Genomic DNA, 17,949 nt, shown 5'->3' on the forward strand with positions numbered 1-17,949 from the left:
CCTTTATTCTCCAACACTCCCCAGTGTACTTACATTTTAATAGGGGGTTCAAAAATGAAGGAAGAGACCTTCCTGACTCAGTAAAATGCTGTTGTGAAGGAATGACAAGCCTAGACCCTCTCCACCCACCGCACATAAGCAGCTGCCTTTTCCGCCACTTGAGAATGTAAGGCAAGCCTTGTGGGGACACCCACCCCACCCCCCACTCTTAGAAAGGCGAGTTTTCAAGGTATCATAATCCATTAGAATCATGGGTCACTTCAGCCTAGGCCCAGGTAGTCCAGGAGGGCTACTAGCAATCAGGTGTGGCTGAGACACCCCTTGGGAAGTCCAGGGAATGGGAGCAGAATTTAAAACTTGGCACTCTCCCAATTTCCCGCCCCTCTCCCCCAGGCAGCTATGGCACCTCAGCTTCTTTTTACCATGATTCCCAAAATCTTCCAGAGCTGAACTTCTAGAAGTAAACTCCACTGGATCTGTAGCAAACTCATAACAGGCTCAGGACCAAATGTTGATACCTAATATAAATTCGGAAAGGGCCACAAGAGAAGCTTATTGTTTCTTCCCATTTAAGTGACTGCCCTGTATGTCTAAAAGGCACCCTTGGTATACCTGTGTCTGTCTACTCAAAACAGCAACCAATTGGTGCTGCATGTGGGATGACCTCGTTCTCAGTGATCTGGTTATCTATCCAGCAGCTCTTTGCTCTCCTGTGTTATGGAAGTGTAAAGTCCTGGACACGTGGCAGGAATGTGTTGATCTGTATTTCACTCCCTGGTGTCCTGTCAGCTCAAGCTCCGTGTTCCTTTCCTCCTCAGGCACAGAAGCCCAAGCCACAGGGCATCAGGTCCCTCCCCCCTTTTCAGGACTTGCCTAACCAATCTGCTGTCACTGAGCAACATTGGGGCTGCCTGGGTGTCAACTCTGGAGAGCGTAGCACCCCGCTGCCCTCTCAACCTCGCTGCCCAAACCCCAGGCCCTGAAGGGCCCGAACCTGGAGGGATGGCAGCCGATGGGGGCATGGAAGACATTAGGAAGAAAAGGAACGGCCAAGACTCTTTTTTCTTTAACAAGCATTTAACTCTTCATCAGGAGACGCCAACACAGTATTCTCTTTCAGCCAGGTCAGCATCTAGACCTCCATGCCAGCTGGCAGGGGCGGAGGGGCACTGTCAGTCATTTATTCGCATCTGTGGGCTTCTGTATGGGACTTCCTAGGCCAGTGTGCAATGCTTTACCTGGGCACAGCCCACAAAGCTGGAATCCACGCTGTTTGGCACCTAGAAAAACACATAGACAGTTTAGCCTGGGGGTGAAGGGGCTCCCAGGGACAGCAAGCTGTCCACATGCTGCTCCCCTGCTTCTCCCCTACCCCTGGTACCCACTTATGACTAGTGGGAATAGGAAGGGAAGGACAGAAACTATGCTGAAAAACAGTGCCCGTCCCAAGCCTGAGTGTCAGCCAGGCAAGACTTAGGACTTCAACCCCGCTTCAACTCAGCACAAGCTGAAGCATGAATTTGTATTATTTAATTCGAACATTATAAATTGGGGCGTTGAAAGTAAATCCCACTTAATGTCATTGATTGGGGTCTGCTCTAAATGAGCCATCTGGTATTTGCAAATAACTTTGTATTACAAGTAATTGCCAAGCCTCCTCCCCCATGTATTTCTCACCTTCTTTGGCTGGAAAGGAAACTTGAGTCAAGGAAAGATTGATTAGGTTGCCTATAATTCCAAAGCAAGGCAAGAGACAGGAGGGAAAGTTTGCTGACTCCTCACACTGAAATGCTCCCCAGCCCTACGAGGAAGGGGGTTGTGCAATGCCAGACAGTTCTAAGGATGTGTTTAGACCTTTCTGGTCTGATTATATGGGAGTCCTTGCCCAGCATGCAAAGTCCCTGACAGTACGGTTGTATGGCTACGAATTCACCTGCTCACCCATCCATTCATTCATTCAGTCACTCATTCATCATCGCAACAGAATTTATAGAGCACCTTGATTAGTACTCACAGGCTTGAGAGAAAGTGGACTCTAAAATACCATCATAGTCACTGAATTTGGCGACATTTTTCTCTTATATTGGATGTCCTTGTCTGAGATTTTCAAGGATGCTGTGCTTCCGTATTCAAGGATTCCTCCAGATCCCACCCTAAAGGTGGAAGCCATAGGCTCCACTAAAGTGGCAGGTAGAAAATGGAATCTTCAGAGAGAGAACAGGAATGCTAGGAGGTTCGTTTCTTCTCGGCAGGGCTCCTTCCAGAGTCCCCTGGCACCTATTCCTGATGCCACAGCTGAAGTGAAGGGACTGTAAGGCCCCGTCTCACACCTTGTCCAGGCCAGCCCTCCTTCAAGTGCTGCTTTCAAAGGGAGGGAGCTGGTTCCTAAATTGCCAGGGAGTCCCAACACCACCAAAAATATTTTTAGGAGAAAAGGGAGGCAAGAAATAGGAAAGAACCAGTTTGAAGACATTCACTTGGCTCCTGAGGTTAATATCCTTTCCTGCAAAATCAGGCACAAATAGTGACCCCAATCCCCTGTGCCTCCTCCTGGCCCCCAGAGAGACAGCAGCATTGACCTTGGCTATGGTTTAGAACTGATAAGTATTTCCAGCACAAATCAAAAGATGGAGTTGGCAGGGAGCCCCCCAGAGGGACCCACTGCAGGGTGCTAGCCTTGGCTCTGCAGAGTGTAGGAGGCAGGGCGTCTGCTTTCAGACTCTCCACAACCTCCGGGAAGATCCAAGAGAGAAACAGTAGCTGCCCCTCCCCTCCTCCCCTGTCCATATGTTCTCTTCCTGCCCATATCCTGTATTTATCTTCAGAACAAACTAGAAGTTCCTAATCCCCTTCTCTGGACACATGAGGGTTCCTGCACATTTACCCCTTACTTACACAGGGACAGGAAGACCTGGTGAAGAGCAGCCCCTGCCCCAATTACAGCTCCTCTCAGGGACAGCTGGGCAGGATAGGGTGAGAAAAAAAAAAAAGCCATTGCCGTTGAGTCGATTCTGACTCACAGCAACCCTATAGGACAGAATAGAACTGCCCAATAGAGTTTCCAAGGAGCGCCTGGCGGATTCGAAATGCTGACCTCTTGGTTAGAAGTCATAGCACTTAACCAGTACGCCACCAGGGTTTCCGGGGTGGGTAGGGAAAATAAATAAATCACTTCTGGGTATGATACCGGTAACTTGGCATCTGCATCATTTCCCAAGTCCCTGATCCCCGACTGCCCTGCAGCAGCCAGGACCAGGCCAACAGGAGCCAGTGACTGTAAGCCAACGTGGAAACGCCTTTCCACAGAGGAAGCCAGGCTGCAGACAGCAGATGTGGAGGGTGCTGGCCTGTGAGGAGAGGGCTGTTCCCAGCCAAGAGTAGGGTGGGAAAAGCAGGGATCTAGAGCATGCTGGGGGCCCTGAGGGCCAGTGAATCGAGGCTGCGGTGAGGAAGGGAGAGAGCTCTAGCCTACCTGTGCAGGCAGCAAAGCCCTTTCCTCACACTTCTTACTTCAAACTAGGACCTCAGGGTGAAATGATCACTTTGCATTAAAATACCACCACCATCACTGCCAAAACCGGAGTGGGGGGTAGATATTTATTGGGGAGATTTATGTTCTAAATAACATTTGCTGTTTATTCATGAAGCCAAATCAGCCAGTATCCAAGCATGGAGAATAAGACCTGAGAGCTTGAAAATGTTTAATAAGAGGTTGCTGGGTGTTGCAATGGGGGAGCCATAAGGAGGGGCCATAATTCAGACTTTACCATCCTTCAAGGCTTCATTTTCCATAGTCTGGTTCTGCCGGGGTCTTCTCCATAGCCCCGGCGCTCAAACTGAATCGGAGCGTCCCAAGCCACGCAGACCCTATTTCTCACTGTTTCTCTTTCACTCTTCTCTCATGTTTAGGAAGATCCCTCCTGCGGCAGATAGCCCCATGCCCTCGCCAGCAGCCCACATCACCACCACCGTTCCGGCATCCGTCCTACAGCCTTTCAGCAACCCCAGTGCTGTGTATCTTCCTTCAGCTCCCATCAGCTCGAGACTCACCTCTTCTTACATCATGACATCCACCATGCTCTCAAACGCAGCTTTTGTGACATCGCCAGACCCGAGCGCCCTCATGTCACACACCACAGCTTTCCCTCATGTGGCTGCAACCCTCAGCATCATGGACTCAACCTTCAAGGCCCCCTCCGCCGTGTCCCCGATACCAGCTGTCATCCCTTCCCCATCCCACAAGCCATCCAAAACCAAAACCAGCAAATCCTCAAAAGTCAAAGACCTACCCGCCCGTAGCGACGAGTCTCCAAGTAACAAAAAGAGGAAGCCACAGTCTTCAACTTCCTCCTCTTCTTCCTCCTCATTGTCCTTGCAGACATCCCTCTCGTCTCCATTATCAGGGCCCCACAAAAAGAACTGTGTCTTGAACGCCAGTTCAGCTTTGAACTCCTATCAGGCAGCCCCTTCCTATAACAGTCTGTCTGTGCACAACTCAAACAATGGGGTGAGCCCACTCAGTGCCAAACTGGAGCCCTCAGGACGGACCTCACTGCCCGGCGGCCCCACGGACTCAGTGAGACATGTGGGCGTGGTGGGCGGCGGCAGTGACTCCTGTCCCCTCTCTGTGCCCTCCCTCGCGCTCCACGCAGGGGACCTCTCTCTGGCCTCACACAATGCCGTGTCTTCTCTGCCCCTCTCTTTTGACAAATCAGAAGGAAAAAAGCGTAAGAACTCGAGTTCTAGTAGCAAAGCCTGTAAAATCACTAAAATGTCTGGTATGAATAGCGTTCACAAAAAGAACCCACCCAGCCTTCTCGCACCGGTGCCCGATCCCGTTAACAGCACCTCCTCTCGGCAGGTAAGGGACCCATCCTTTCAGGGGCCTCCTGGTGCTGCCTTCATTGGCCCTGGGGGGCAAGGGGAACTGGGCAGCGCCCCTGCTTAGCCAAGTAGCTCTGACAGACATCATAACCCCGATTCCTGTTACCATTCTCTCCAGAGGCAATTTTTACCCTCAGCTTCGAGAGCAGTTTATTTAACAAATACTTAATGTGGTTTTTACTATGTACAAGGTACTGTTCTAAGCACTGTACAAATATTACCTCATTTATTCATCACAACAACCCAATGCAGTTAGAATGATTATTATCACCGTTTTACAGATGAGAAAACTGAGGCACAGAGATATTCTGAGTTCCCCACTCCATTTCCGTCTATTTTATATCTTGAGGTTCTGAGGATAATTTTATTAGAGTCCTGTTGCTAAAAAGTTTTAAACGATCTATTGGAATGCCCTTAGGAGGAGCCTGAGGCCCAGGCAGGTTAAGAGACGAGACCGGGGTTCCAGCTGGGGAGTGGTAGGGTCAAGACAAAGCCTATGTGTCATGCCGAGTGACTGCTCTCCTCACTTTAGCATGCTGCCTCAGTCACTGCCTCTTCCTAATATAACTCTGTCCTTGCTGAAGTAAAACTGCAACTCACACCACCTGGCAAAGACCAGTTCATTGACACCGTACAAATGGGAGCATGTATTGTGGGGAAATGCAGCAGGATTCAAGAGAAGTATGTGTTTCTTTCCCTTGAGCTCTGTCCTCATCCTCAAGTTTAGTCTTTGTCCTCAGGCTGGGGAAGCTTCCTAGTAAAGCCCACCACCCACACCAGGCTCTTCACATTTGGGTGGCTGAGGAGAGCACAGAGGTGGGGAGGGGCCGGTCTGGGGCTCTCCGCAGACTGAGACAGGATGGGAGGTGCCACACACCTGTGAGGATTGTGTGTACACGTTGTCTATGGCAGCAACATGAGGTTTGCAGCCACAGGATGAAGTGAGCCAAACCCTAAGCCCAGCCCCTGTCTAGGGATGGGATTTTGGAGGAGTGGGAGGCAGTTGTTAAAAAAAATGTTTTAATGTTTTGTGGCGTAATTTATGAGACTTGTTAAAACCTCACCAAGAGAAAATATTGAGGAAGATTCGCAAATCACAAATAAACACATGAGCAAGTTTGGAACTCACAGGTCAGACAAGCTGAGACCGAGGCTAAGGTGAGACAAGGGGGAGGCACTGAGCGCAGACGCACTTTTCCATTCTGACTCCGCAGTTCCATGTGAGGGTGGGGTTAGCACCCACAGGGCCCTACCTTGCATTTCTGACAGGCTCTCAGGCACTGCCACTGCACTCGTTTGCAGACCACACTTTGAGTAGCAAATAAGTGGATGAGTACTAGTACCTCATCCGTTTTACGTAAAGTTCTAACACCTAACAGTTACTTATGTGGCAGGATCTGTTCCAAGCACTTCAGATATATGTAGTCGTTTACTAGTTAGCTGCTGTTGTTGTATGCCATCAAGTCTATTCCTACTCATAGTGACCCCACATGACAGATTAGAACTGCCCCATAGGGTTTTCTAGGCTGTAATCTTTATGGGAGCAGATCACCAAACCATTTCTCCAGTGGAGTCGATGGGTGGGTTTGAACTGCCATTAACCATTGCGCCACCAGGGTTCCTTCAGTTACTTATTATTATCCCCATTGTGGGCCATGAGTCAGGGCTGACTCAACTAACAATAGCAACCCCATTTTACAGATGGGTAAACCATGGCACAGGATAATTAAGCAACGTACCCGAGTCACATAGCTATTAGGGCTGGGATTTAAGTTCAGGCAGTTCCGCTGTTAGCTTCTATGCCATGAGCACAGTGTAAATGTTGCTTTGTTGATTCTTTGGTCTGCAGGATCAGATGAAATGTTTAGTAAGCACAGCAAATCAGCCAAAACTAGAGGCAAAAGGACTAGTCAAACCTCCACCAGAGAGCTCTCATAGGAGGGAAATAAAAAAAAAAAAGTGATGAATTTAACAGCTGCCTCAGGTCTAGTAAGCATTGGTTCTCTAATGCAGGTAACACCTGTTGCTTGTCACCAGACCACTAAGACAAGGCTTTGGCCAGGTCGACACCAGTGATTTCCAGATATTGGTGAAAGGCAAAGGCCTTTGAGACTCAGACTCGTTCTGTTAGGGATTAGGAAACAGACAGCATGAGGTTGAGAAATCCAAGATAAATGTATGCTTCAGGGACAAGTTGGGGATCCGTTTGATTGTGCCTGGTAAGTGCAAAGCCAGAATTTGCCACACGAGTGTTAAGTTGAGCAAAAGAAGATTCAGAATGTAAGGCAGACACCTTTAGGCAATGGCCAGTTAATGTAGAGGACAGGCTCTTGAGAGGCCCAAGGCAGGAGTGGCCTTTGCAAACTGCCTAAGGCAAGGATGTAGGGGCAATACCAGGCATTGACTGGTCTGAGCCGCTAGCCTGTCCATGTGCCAAGAACAACCACAGAGGGAGGCAAAGAACAGTACTGCTGACCGAGGCACCCACCTCAGGCAGAGCTTTCTGCCTTCCTCAGTTATAAGAGGGGAAGCCCAGTACTATCTTGCTGTTTTTCTGAAGAACAGTAGGATGTGAGCTAGGTCTCCCAGCAGGGAAAACTGACCCAGAAAAAGACCCAACCTTTGTCCTAGGTGGTCTAAGGGAGTCTGAGCTAGAAACAAGATGGGTTGGGACTGAGGGTCAGAGGTGAATGAGCTTGTGTGACTCTGGCCACAGGTGTAAGAGCTGGGCCTTTGATGAGGTAGATGCTCCCAGGAGGGGCAGAGCCTCTAGCCAGAGCCTTCATCCCCATCCCTGAAATTTGCAGTTTCCACATCCAGGGAAGCAGAAGTAAGAGTTCCCCACCAGTCCTCTTTTCTCTGGGGAGAGAGGGCCATCAGCAAGACACCCTCTGAAATGTTTATTCCCATTTTCTCTGCCATTTAGGATGGAAACACCAGTTCCAAATTGACTTGGCACTGCTGTAGTGCAACCCTTTTCCTTCTCCCTAGCAACATGCCCACTGCCTTCCCCAAGCCGGCTCCTGTGTCTGAGTAGGGCTTCACTGGTGTCTTTCAGGTTGGGAAAAATAGCAGCCTAGCTTTGTCACAATCCAGTCCTTCAAGCATATCCAGCCCAGGACACAACCGACAGGTAAGTTACCGGGGGCAAAAGTACATAGGGTCATCAGCATGGTGGAGCATGTGGGTGTTGGGGTCAGACCCTGGTTCAAATCTCATCTCCAGTTTTGTGTAGTAGTTAACAGCTTGGACTCTGGAATCAGGCTACCTGGCTTCCAAACTTAGGTCCTCTAGTTTTTACCTGTGTGCCCTTGAGCAAATCACTTAATTTCTCTGTGCTTCTGTTTCCTCATCTATAAAATGGGGATAATAAAAGCCCCCTACCCCATATGGTTTTTGTGAGGATTAAGTTAGTTTATTCACATGAAGCCTCTAGAAAATGCCTGGCACATAGTAAGTGAAAAAGAAATGTTAGTTGCTATTGTTGTTATTACCAGCTGTATGATCTTAGAGAGATTACTTCTCTTAGTCTCAACTTTTTCAACTGTTAAGTGGCAAAACTGATGGTTATTGTGAAAATTAAATGAGACGATGACTAAAGGGCCTCGTCCATGGCAGCCTCAATCAGTGCTTTCTGAAAGGCCTCTTGTGACCTGTAGTTCCCATTCAAGAGGTGGTGTCCAGGTGGGAATATTCAGGATAGTCTTGGGAGTTTTCATAAACTCGAGGTGTGAGAGTAGTCAATGTACCAGACCAGTGGATGTATGTTTTTCTCCAATGGAGTAGGGGGGCAGGGAGGGTCAGGGGTGTTGTGCATGCATGTCATACATGACAGGGAACAATATGTATATATGACTGTGTTGATATGGAAACCCTGGTGGCATAGTGGTTAAGAGCTACAGCTGCTAACCAAAAGGTTGGCAGTTTGAATCCACCAGGCGCTCCTTGGAAATTCTATGGGACAGTTCTACTCTGTCCTACAGGGTCGCTGTGAGTTGGAATCGACTCAACAGCAACAGGTTTTTTTTTTATGTCGATATGCTACCTTAGACATGCTGTATGTTTTGTAGACACCAGGTTGCAGTGTGTTTGCATTTTGCCCTTTGGAGAGTTCCTACAAATCTTGGCTAGGACTTGGGTGAAGATTATGGGAAAACAGTTTTTGTATTGCCAGCTCATTGGTGAAGGAGGGTCTCTCCACCCTTTTGAGTCACTGCACCCTTTTCATTCCCAAGCACCTGTAGCCCATCCTCTGTGCTGGGGTGGGGAAGGAGGCATGCTTTCCATCAGGTATCTGCCTCTGTTTATGGCCGGCCTCCTGCAGACGTTGCTAAGTACACCTGGAGACCACACTATCACCCCTTAGCACACACGGTATGTGCCCATAGCTTCCTATACACCTGCCTGCTCAGAGCCCAGAATGCTGGCAGTCAGCCTTAACAGGTGTAATAATGATAGCTGCCATTTGTTGAGCCCTTTCTCTGCCGGTGCTGGGCTAAGCCCTTTACACATCTTATTTCAATAAAACCTTTTAACCCTCTGAAGGACAAATGATAATCATTTTATGGATGAGGATGCCTGAACTCAGAGAGCCTAAGTAACTTGAGCCCAAAGCCTCTATCTCCATAGCCTCTGTGCTTAACCCGACACTATACTTCCCCCTAAGATAATTTCCCATATCATCTATAGGTTATGTAGGAAAAGGTGAACTAACAGAAAACATCACTGTTTCCTAAAGAGAGGAATCCCATGAGCATCACCCTATTTTCCCTGTGTTTTCCTCCACAGCTGGGATCTCTGTGACTCCCTCACATTTATGGAGAGCTTTACACCCATTTTTTTTTTACACCCATTATCTCATTTGCTCACAGCAGCTGCCCTTCACCATATTCAGGAAGTGGGATATTATCCTTTTATTATAGATAAGAAAACTGAGGTTCAGTCCTTGAATTTGGTGGGCAATCCCAAATGTACGGTTTTGAAACAAGCTTTTCTTTTCTTTCCTAGAAGACCACAAACAGAACAAGCAGGATAAGGACTCTTCCATAACAAGAATACGAAGGCACTTCCAAACCAATTCCTGGCCACCTGATCCGACCCAGGAGGCCTTGGCGAGAGGAGGAGGGAGGGAGTGGGCAGTTGGGAGAGTCAATTTCCTGTGCCCTGCCTGTGGCTCTGGCCTTTCTTCTTTTTTAAAAAATTGATCAATTTTTTAGTTTTGAAGGAAAAGAAAAAGGCAAAAGAACGTGAATTTGAGATTTACAGAAAATAATACCAGTGTTTTGTTTCCGTTGTCTTTCATTTGCCACCAGTTTATACATTCTTCCAGATTTGGGGTCACTCCTCCAGCTTCTGATGCTGCTATTGTACCATCATTTTGCCCCAGCCATCGAGAGCGACATGGCAGAATGTCAGTTCCAGGTTGGCATTGCCTGAAGCTCTTGAATTTTCGCGTGTGAAATGTTCCTTTTCTTCCTTGTCCTCTCTCCCTCATCCCTCCCACCCACTGCTCACTGGGTCCCCACTGGCCATAGAAAGAGCTGGCTCTCACTAGTCCACCTCACAACAGCATGCTGGGGGCCCTGTGCTGGGGGATAGCTGAGAGCAGGGAGTTGGAGGTTGGGCGGGTGCCCTCATCAGGTTTCTGTGGCCCACTAGGGCTGGAGCCAAATACTGTGGGCAAAATTGAGAAGAGCAGCCTTTTAGTGATGTGGTTTACTCAATACTACTGTCTAGCTGTGCAGCTCAGAAAAGATAGATTGGGTCCCCATGCAGCTCAGAAAGGATAGATTGGGTCAGGGATAGGGGCTGGAATGGGCCTGGAAGGGTGACAGGAAGCAGAGTATAGGGGTGAGGGGTGATCATAATGGTCCCAGCTTGTTAGGAATCCACTCAGTGGAAACCCTCCCAGGGCCTAGCGTGCAAGAACCCAAAGCTGAGTGAGCCAGAAAGAAAGGACTCCCAGGGAAAGGCAGCAAGAGGCCAGGAAGCGCTCCTTGAGGTTGTTCGGTGCCCCCAGCTGCTGAAGGTGCTCTAGCTGCCCTCCAATGCCAGGCAAGGGGAAAAAAAGCAGGGGGAGGAAGGAGGGCCTCCATGGGGCAAGCTACCCTGGAGGGTTAGGTGATGTGTCAAACCCCTTGTGAGAATAAATATTAGTACTTCCAACCAGCCTCCGTGCCTGGGCCCCAGGGACTCCACAGGATCAGCATGCGCATAGATCAGCTTGCTGCGCTAGGTCATCAGATGCCCCCAAATCTGATACAGCCCCCACAGGAAGAAATGGTAAAGAAGAGCCGTATGGAAAAGAGAGAAGTTGGAACCCTGTGGCTGTATATCTAACTGTTCACACTGGAGTTTGGAAAGAAACAGCAATACCATAAGCTCTAATAAGGAGTCGTAATCAGGAAAGGGATTCACAATATAAAACAGGGGTTCCATTCTGTTAAGGAGCCCTGGTGGTGCAGTGGTTAAGTGCTCAGCTACTAACTGAAAGGTCAGCGGTTCAAACCCACCAGCCACTGATGGGGAAAAAGATGTGGCAGTCCGCTTCCATAAAGATTTCAGCTTTGGAAACCCTACAGGGCAGTTCTACTCTCTCCTGTAGGATCATTATGAGTCAGAATCAACTTGAAGGCAATGGGTTTTTATGCTGTTAATCATGTAACTTTGCTTAAGCTCTCCAGCTAATGTTATTTCAACTAGAGCTACTAAGGTCTTGCTTCATCTTGAAATCAGAAATGAATGCTACTTTTGCAGCTGGGCACAACCCCCACCCCCACCCTGGAGTTTTCTTTTTCTTTCCCAGCCCAAAGATCAGACTACTGTTTAAGTTTCATCATGTGATTGGAATTTGCAAAGATGGGAGACAAACGGAGTGATTTGCATCAATAGAATTGCACTGACAGTGTTTCTTATAGGACTACTAAATTTTTTAATATAAAATGAATTTTTTTTTTTTTTAATCAGGAGATGATATTAGGTACCAGGACATTAGTTCAGATGACTTCATTTTTATTTCTACAGTGTTAAAAGTGCACTTATATGCTGGTTTATTTACGTCTTGGGGAAAAGAGACTGCAAATTGAAGGGAAGATTGTAACTTTCTTTTTAAAAAATAAAAAGGTTAAGGCAGATTTTAAGACTTATAAATGTTTAAGAAATTATAAACAAGGTTAGACCCTTTGGAAAAAAAGTTTAGAAGATATTCTTAAAATAAATTTTTATAGTGTTAATTTTGTAATAATTTATGTTTTACTATATTACAGAGCTAACTGACCAGAATAGTTTCAGAAACAATATGAAACTTAGGAAAGTTTAAGCAATGTTTATATTTTTAAAATGTTCTTTGAATTATGTTTTTATTGTACATTTCTTCAGACTGAAAACTATGTACATATCTTTGTTATTTTTGCACAATTTTGGTCTTGTTCGGTTTTAGAAGTATGTTGTTTTTTATAATTTATTTTGAGTTGTAAAACTTGCAGGAGTAAAACAAAAACAAAAAAAAATCTCGGCAACAAAATAACCCTCTGATTTATAAACTCTTATACTCTTAGAGGGAAAACAAAGGTTGTGAGATTGAGTGGCTGCTTCTGAGGAATAATGTCTCGATAGGGACTAAAGGAGCAATTCAATAGGTTTAAACATTTTCGCTCTCTACATCCATCTTGAATTGGAAGCTGGAATAAAGAGGCTCCCCACTGAATGCTGCTTACATTGTGAAAGACTGGCTTGGACCAAGGTGATGACATTTCTGGAAAACTGAGCAAAAAGGGAAAACCCACGGTATTTCTTCCTCCGTAATCAACCACAGGTTTACTTTATAATGATGTATTGAAAACTTGCAGCTTGAAAAATGGAATGCAAATAAAAGGCTTTCTTTCGGTTTGTTTCCATGGAGTTAAACTGGACCAGCCTATACAGCATTATTAGGGTGATATCCTTTGGGTACTTCTGTTCTGCACACCCCACTCAGCCTTCCCTCCCAGCCCCTCGACTGCACACACCCCTGTTTGCCTGAAGATCTCGTGACTTGTCTGCAGCCATAGAGGCTCCGAAGCTCTGGTTGTTACACATCCTGCAATGCATAGACCTGCCAGCCATAAAAAAAAAATCGACTTGGATAACTTGTATGCCTTCTTTTGTATCAATGTACCAGTTGTAAATAATGCCGATCAACCTTTGTAGAGAATAGTTTATACAGCATATTCTATTATTGCTGATTCTCAGTGAAATCTTGTTTTAAAAAAAGGAAAAAAAGAAATTTTCTATTTACACCTTATATTTTGTTATGCTGTCGGCCCACGGCACTTTAACAAAACTCTGTGGGTTTTCCGTAGCTGGTCAGTCATGGGGTATATTAAATAACTGTTGTTGCACAGACAAGAATTTGCACCTGCTCAATTGTCCTTTCCTATTACCAATTTTAGAACCTTTTCCAGAAGAATTTTGAAGAAAGCATGTCCAATCATTATAAACAAATGCCACACTTGTGGAGTGGGTTAATTTTCTACAATCCATATTTTGTAACACTAAGTATTTTCCTTCTTTGTCCCGCACCTTTATGTATTAGCACTATCAGATAGAATTCATTCCATGCCTGTGATGTTGTAAGCAGAATAAATGTCTAAAATAGGTGTAAATAGTAAATTCTATGGCTTACGGTTTTAAAAAGGAAAGAACAAACATGTATCTGTTGATACTGCCATGGTTCAGCACCAGGCCTGGAGATATTCTCCAGTGAGCATTTGTTTTTTTGTTTGTTTTTTGTTTTTGCTTTTTTTTTTTGTAACATGGCTTTGTAAATAAAATAATTTATATGTTTGTAAAACAAAGTCTTCTGGTTTTTATACCATTCAGACTTTTGGTATTGTGGGATTTTTTCTTTTTGTCTTTTGAGTTAAGGTATTCTTACTAGAAGAGTTTTCGTGCTAGAGCATACTTGAGAGGAGATAGCAGAGAGCAGAAGAGGTAAATTAATTCAGCAGATATTTATGGAGCATCCTCTTTGTTCCTGCCCCTGAGCTAGGCACCCTGTGCTCAGTGCTGAGAAACAGACACAGCCCCAGCTGCTCTCTGGAAGCATCCCAGTGGGGGAAACAGGAAATAAACACAATGAAATGTGTAATTACAGATTGCAGCAAACGTTATGGTGAAAAGAATTGAGTTCCGTGAGAGAGAAAATAATAGGAGAAACAGGAAGGGACCTAAAAGATAGTTAGCCAGGTAGAAAGTGGGAGGGAGAGAGACCTAGGCAGAGATCACCCAAGGTAAGAAAAGCTTGGTTAAGTTCCTGGAGCCTAGAGGTGGTCCATCGTGGACAGAGCAGGGCTAGAGAGATGGACAAAAGGCCTTACAGATTTTGGATTTTGTGCTAAATTCTTTGGGAATCCTTTGAATGGCTTCAAGTACGGGCACGGCATGATCTGATCTTTTTCTTAAAAGACTAGCTGTTGTCTGGAGAACTGACTGGAAGCTCTTGCAAGAGACCAACTGAGAGAATGATAGTGTGGTGATTATGACATCACCCAGGATGATGACAGTAGATGTAAAGAGAAGTGAATGGAGTCAAAATATATTTTAGATATTCAATTGCCAAGATTTTCTTATGAATTAAATGGAGGAGTAAGACGAAAGAATGACTCCCAGGTTTCTGTTTGAGCAACTGCATTGGGTGGAGATGCTATTTCTTCAGATGGAGGAAACCAGAAGAGGAACAGGTTTTTAGGGGGCGGGCAGGAGGAAAATGTACTGAATATGAGAAGTTCTATTTTGCTCATGTGTGTCTGTGTAAGAGATTACTGTGAAACGCCAAGCTACTATGTCAAAGAGACATGGCATACACATGACTGAAGCTACTGGGAGGTCTGGGTTGGAGGCGTCAATTTAGGAATCTTTAGTATATGGATGATATCTAGAGCTACAGTTATGGATGTGACTACTGGAGAGAATGCAGATGGAAAAGAGAAGATATTTAGAGGTTGGGTAGAAATAAAAGACCTGGCAAGGAACCATAAGATGAAATACTCAAAAAGAAACCCAACAGAATATACTCCCTGGCAGCCAGGACTATAAAGCATTTCAAGAAAGGAGCAATCAACTGAGTTAAATACTGCCGCGAAGTGGAAGATGGACATGGCAACGTGTCTCGAGGTTTTGCACTGTGGAGGTCATCGGTGATTGTAGCAGTAGTTTCCTAGGGCTGCCATAATAAATTACTACAGCTTGGTGGCTTAAAACACTTCTGGCGACCAGAAGCCCAGCATCAAGGTATTGGCAGTCTTGACACCCACGTTCCATCTGAAGGCTCAAGGGGAGAATCTTCCCTTTCCTCTTGCAGCTTCTGATGCGTGCTGGCAATCCTTGGCATTCCTTGGCTTGTACACACATCACTCCAGTGTCTGCTTTCATCTTCACATGACCTTATCATCTGTTTCTCCAGTGTTTCAAATCTCCACAGCTTTTCTCTTACAAGGACATCTGTCATTGGATTTAAAACCCATTGCTGTCAAGTCGATTCCGACTCATAGCGACCCTATAGACAAGAGTAGGACTGTCCCATAGAGTTTCCAAGGTGGATTCAAACTGCTGACCACTATGCCACTAAGGTTTCCCATTGGATTTAAGGCCCACCCTAAATACAGGATGATTTCATCTTGAGATCCTTAGTTACATCGGCAAAGATGCTTTTTTAAAACAAGGTCACATTCACAGGTTTTGGGGATTAAGATTTGAACATATTTTAAAACCAAAAAACCAAACTCGTTACTTTGATTCTGACTCATAGCAACTCTATGAGAACAGAGTAGCTTTGATTCTGACTCATAGCAACCCTATGAGGACAGAGTAGAACTGCCCCATAGGGTTTCCAAGGCTGTAAATCTTTATGGAAGCAGACTGCCAAATCTTTCTCCTATGGAGCAACTAGTGGGTTTGAACCACTGACCTTTCACTTAGCAGTGGAGTGCTTAACCACTGTGCCACCAGACTCCTTTGGATATATCTTAGGGGGGTACTTTTCAACCCACTATAGTGAACTTAGTAAAGTAGGTGTAATGGGGTGGAGGTTTGGGGTGAAGCCAAAACCAGCTGGAGTAGTTTGAAAGGTGAGTGAGCGCTAAGCAAGGATATTCAGTGTGTTTGAACAAATCTTAAGAAGGTTAGAAGAAGACATTGGCTCAAGGGAATTTGGGGGTTTTCTTTTTGTTTTTCATGTGAGAAGTGACTAGATTACAATTCATATGCTGATGAGACTGGTACAGTAGGGGAATGGAGAAGTTGAAGAGGCAGGAGAAAAGGGTGATAATAAAAGAAAGGACGTCTTTTAAAAGATGAGAGGAGGTGAACCCAAGCGTGTGTGGAGGTATTGCCCTTTGTAGGAAGAGAGACACTTCCTTCAGGGTAGTAGTAGAGGAAGAGTCGGCTTGTAGATTGTTGTTGGGAAGATGAGGAAATTCCCACCTGATGGCTTCCAAAAAATTTTCTCAATGAACCATGAGGCAAGTTGAGCATGCATGAGAGTGTGAAAGAAGTTCGAGGAGTGTGAAGAATGAGTTTCTAAAGAAACTGGATTGTCAGATGGTGTTGAGAGCGCATTTGAGATTCATGATCAAAGAAAGGCCACTTGGCGTCAAGGCTCTCAGGGAAATTGATCAAATTTCTCACCATTTTGCCTCAGGCCCAAGTGGATATTTTCACTATTGTGCAGAACCGGAAACCAGAGGAAACAGATTTGAAGCTTGTGTTACCTGATTAGGGTCCGTGCCCTGGAGCAGTCGAGCCAATGAAACATACTCCAAGTCAGAAAGAGTGAGAAAGTTTATTAAGGAGATGTATATATCACCGGGGACCTGGCAGCAACACAGGCTGTCTCTACAGAGTCCCAAAGAGCAATTTTACATTCGAGCTTATATAGAATCTTACAACGGTTACACGTGTCTTTGTAGTCACCTGCCAGACATTTCTTTATTAGGCTAAAGATATACATATCTGATACCTGGGCTCCAACTTTCCTATGGGGGTTGTATGCCACAGGTAGTTATTTGCATCAGTTTAAAATAAAGAACAAAGTCATTAACATTTGGTGAAAACAAAGTCATTAACACAGGTATGTGAAGGAGGCTGCCAGAGGAAGAACAACTTAAAGGTTTATCGTGGCCTTAGTTATTTTTTTTTTATTATTATTATTTTTTTAGTTATATTAAGCTCTCAGTTGCCCGTTTTGAAAAAGGAGAAAATATGTTGGGGGGTGTTGGGGTCACATTTGCCACATAGTAACCACTTTGAATATTTGTAAAATTGGACTATCCATAGTCGCAGATGTCCAGCACCACGGATGTCTCATCCATTGGTTCTCTGAGTGCTTGGTCTGTGCCACCACTGAACTGGCCTGGGTGACTTTTAATTACAGTTCACAAAAAAAAAAAAAACTCTTGCCATTCAGATTCAGTCCATTCTGACTCAGTGACCCTATGGAACAGAGTAGAACTGCCCCATAGGGTTTCCAAGGCTGTAACCTTTACAAAGATTGCCACATCTTCCTCTTTCAGAGTGGCTGGTGGGTTCAAACCGCTGAACATGGCTCCTAACTCTATTTCAAAAGGTGTTTATATATATATATATATATATATATATATATATATATATATATTTTTTTTTTTTAACCAAACTCAGTCCCCTGAGAAGACTCCTTCAAAACTAGTCATACCTTTGGAGATTCTATATGAAAAAAGGAAGTAATCTTAAAGACCCTGTTCTACAAGTGAGGAAACTAAGACAGAGCCATTAAACGAGGTACCGAAGATGACACAGCAGTAGCTGGCTGATGGTCAAACCTGTTCTCCTTTCTACTGTACTATAGAAATAAACTCTACCTGCAGATTTTCCTTCCTAATCCACTGAGTGGATAGTTCCATAAAGGCGTTTTAAAATTCTGTGTGCCTCTTAGTTGGTTTACTCAGGTTTCTAGAATTTATTTTACCGTATTTAAATATTTTTCTCCTATGTGGTTTTCCCCATTAGGCAATAGATCCTGTCCTAATGGACTATTTCTTGCTTTCTGATTTG

At 45.2% G+C, this 17,949-nt stretch overlaps 1 protein-coding gene across 13 annotated transcripts in view; it reads left to right on the plus strand.

Moving 5' to 3' along the window:
- Window positions 1-14,775, plus strand: part of ATXN7L1 (ataxin 7 like 1) — a 287,096-nt gene extending 272,321 nt beyond the window's left edge. For 10 of the 13 annotated variants that reach the window (XM_064289853.1, XM_064289855.1, XM_064289857.1 and 7 more), the window contains 4 exons: window positions 819-1,124; window positions 3,910-4,861; window positions 7,943-8,017; window positions 9,892-14,775. In XM_064289853.1, coding sequence (XP_064145923.1) covers window positions 819-1,124; window positions 3,910-4,861; window positions 7,943-8,017; window positions 9,892-9,933 — 1,375 coding nt within the window. In that variant the 3' untranslated portion in view covers window positions 9,934-14,775. The remainder of the gene's footprint in view (window positions 1-818; window positions 1,125-3,909; window positions 4,862-7,942; window positions 8,018-9,891) is intronic. The other 3 variants (XM_064289854.1, XM_023544513.2, XM_003407199.4) reach the window with 3 other exon arrangements.
- The last annotated feature ends 3,174 nt before the right edge of the window (window positions 14,776-17,949 follow it).

Source organism: Loxodonta africana, chromosome 8 (assembly GCF_030014295.1).
Source record: "Loxodonta africana isolate mLoxAfr1 chromosome 8, mLoxAfr1.hap2, whole genome shotgun sequence".
NCBI lineage: Eukaryota > Metazoa > Chordata > Mammalia > Proboscidea > Elephantidae > Loxodonta > Loxodonta africana.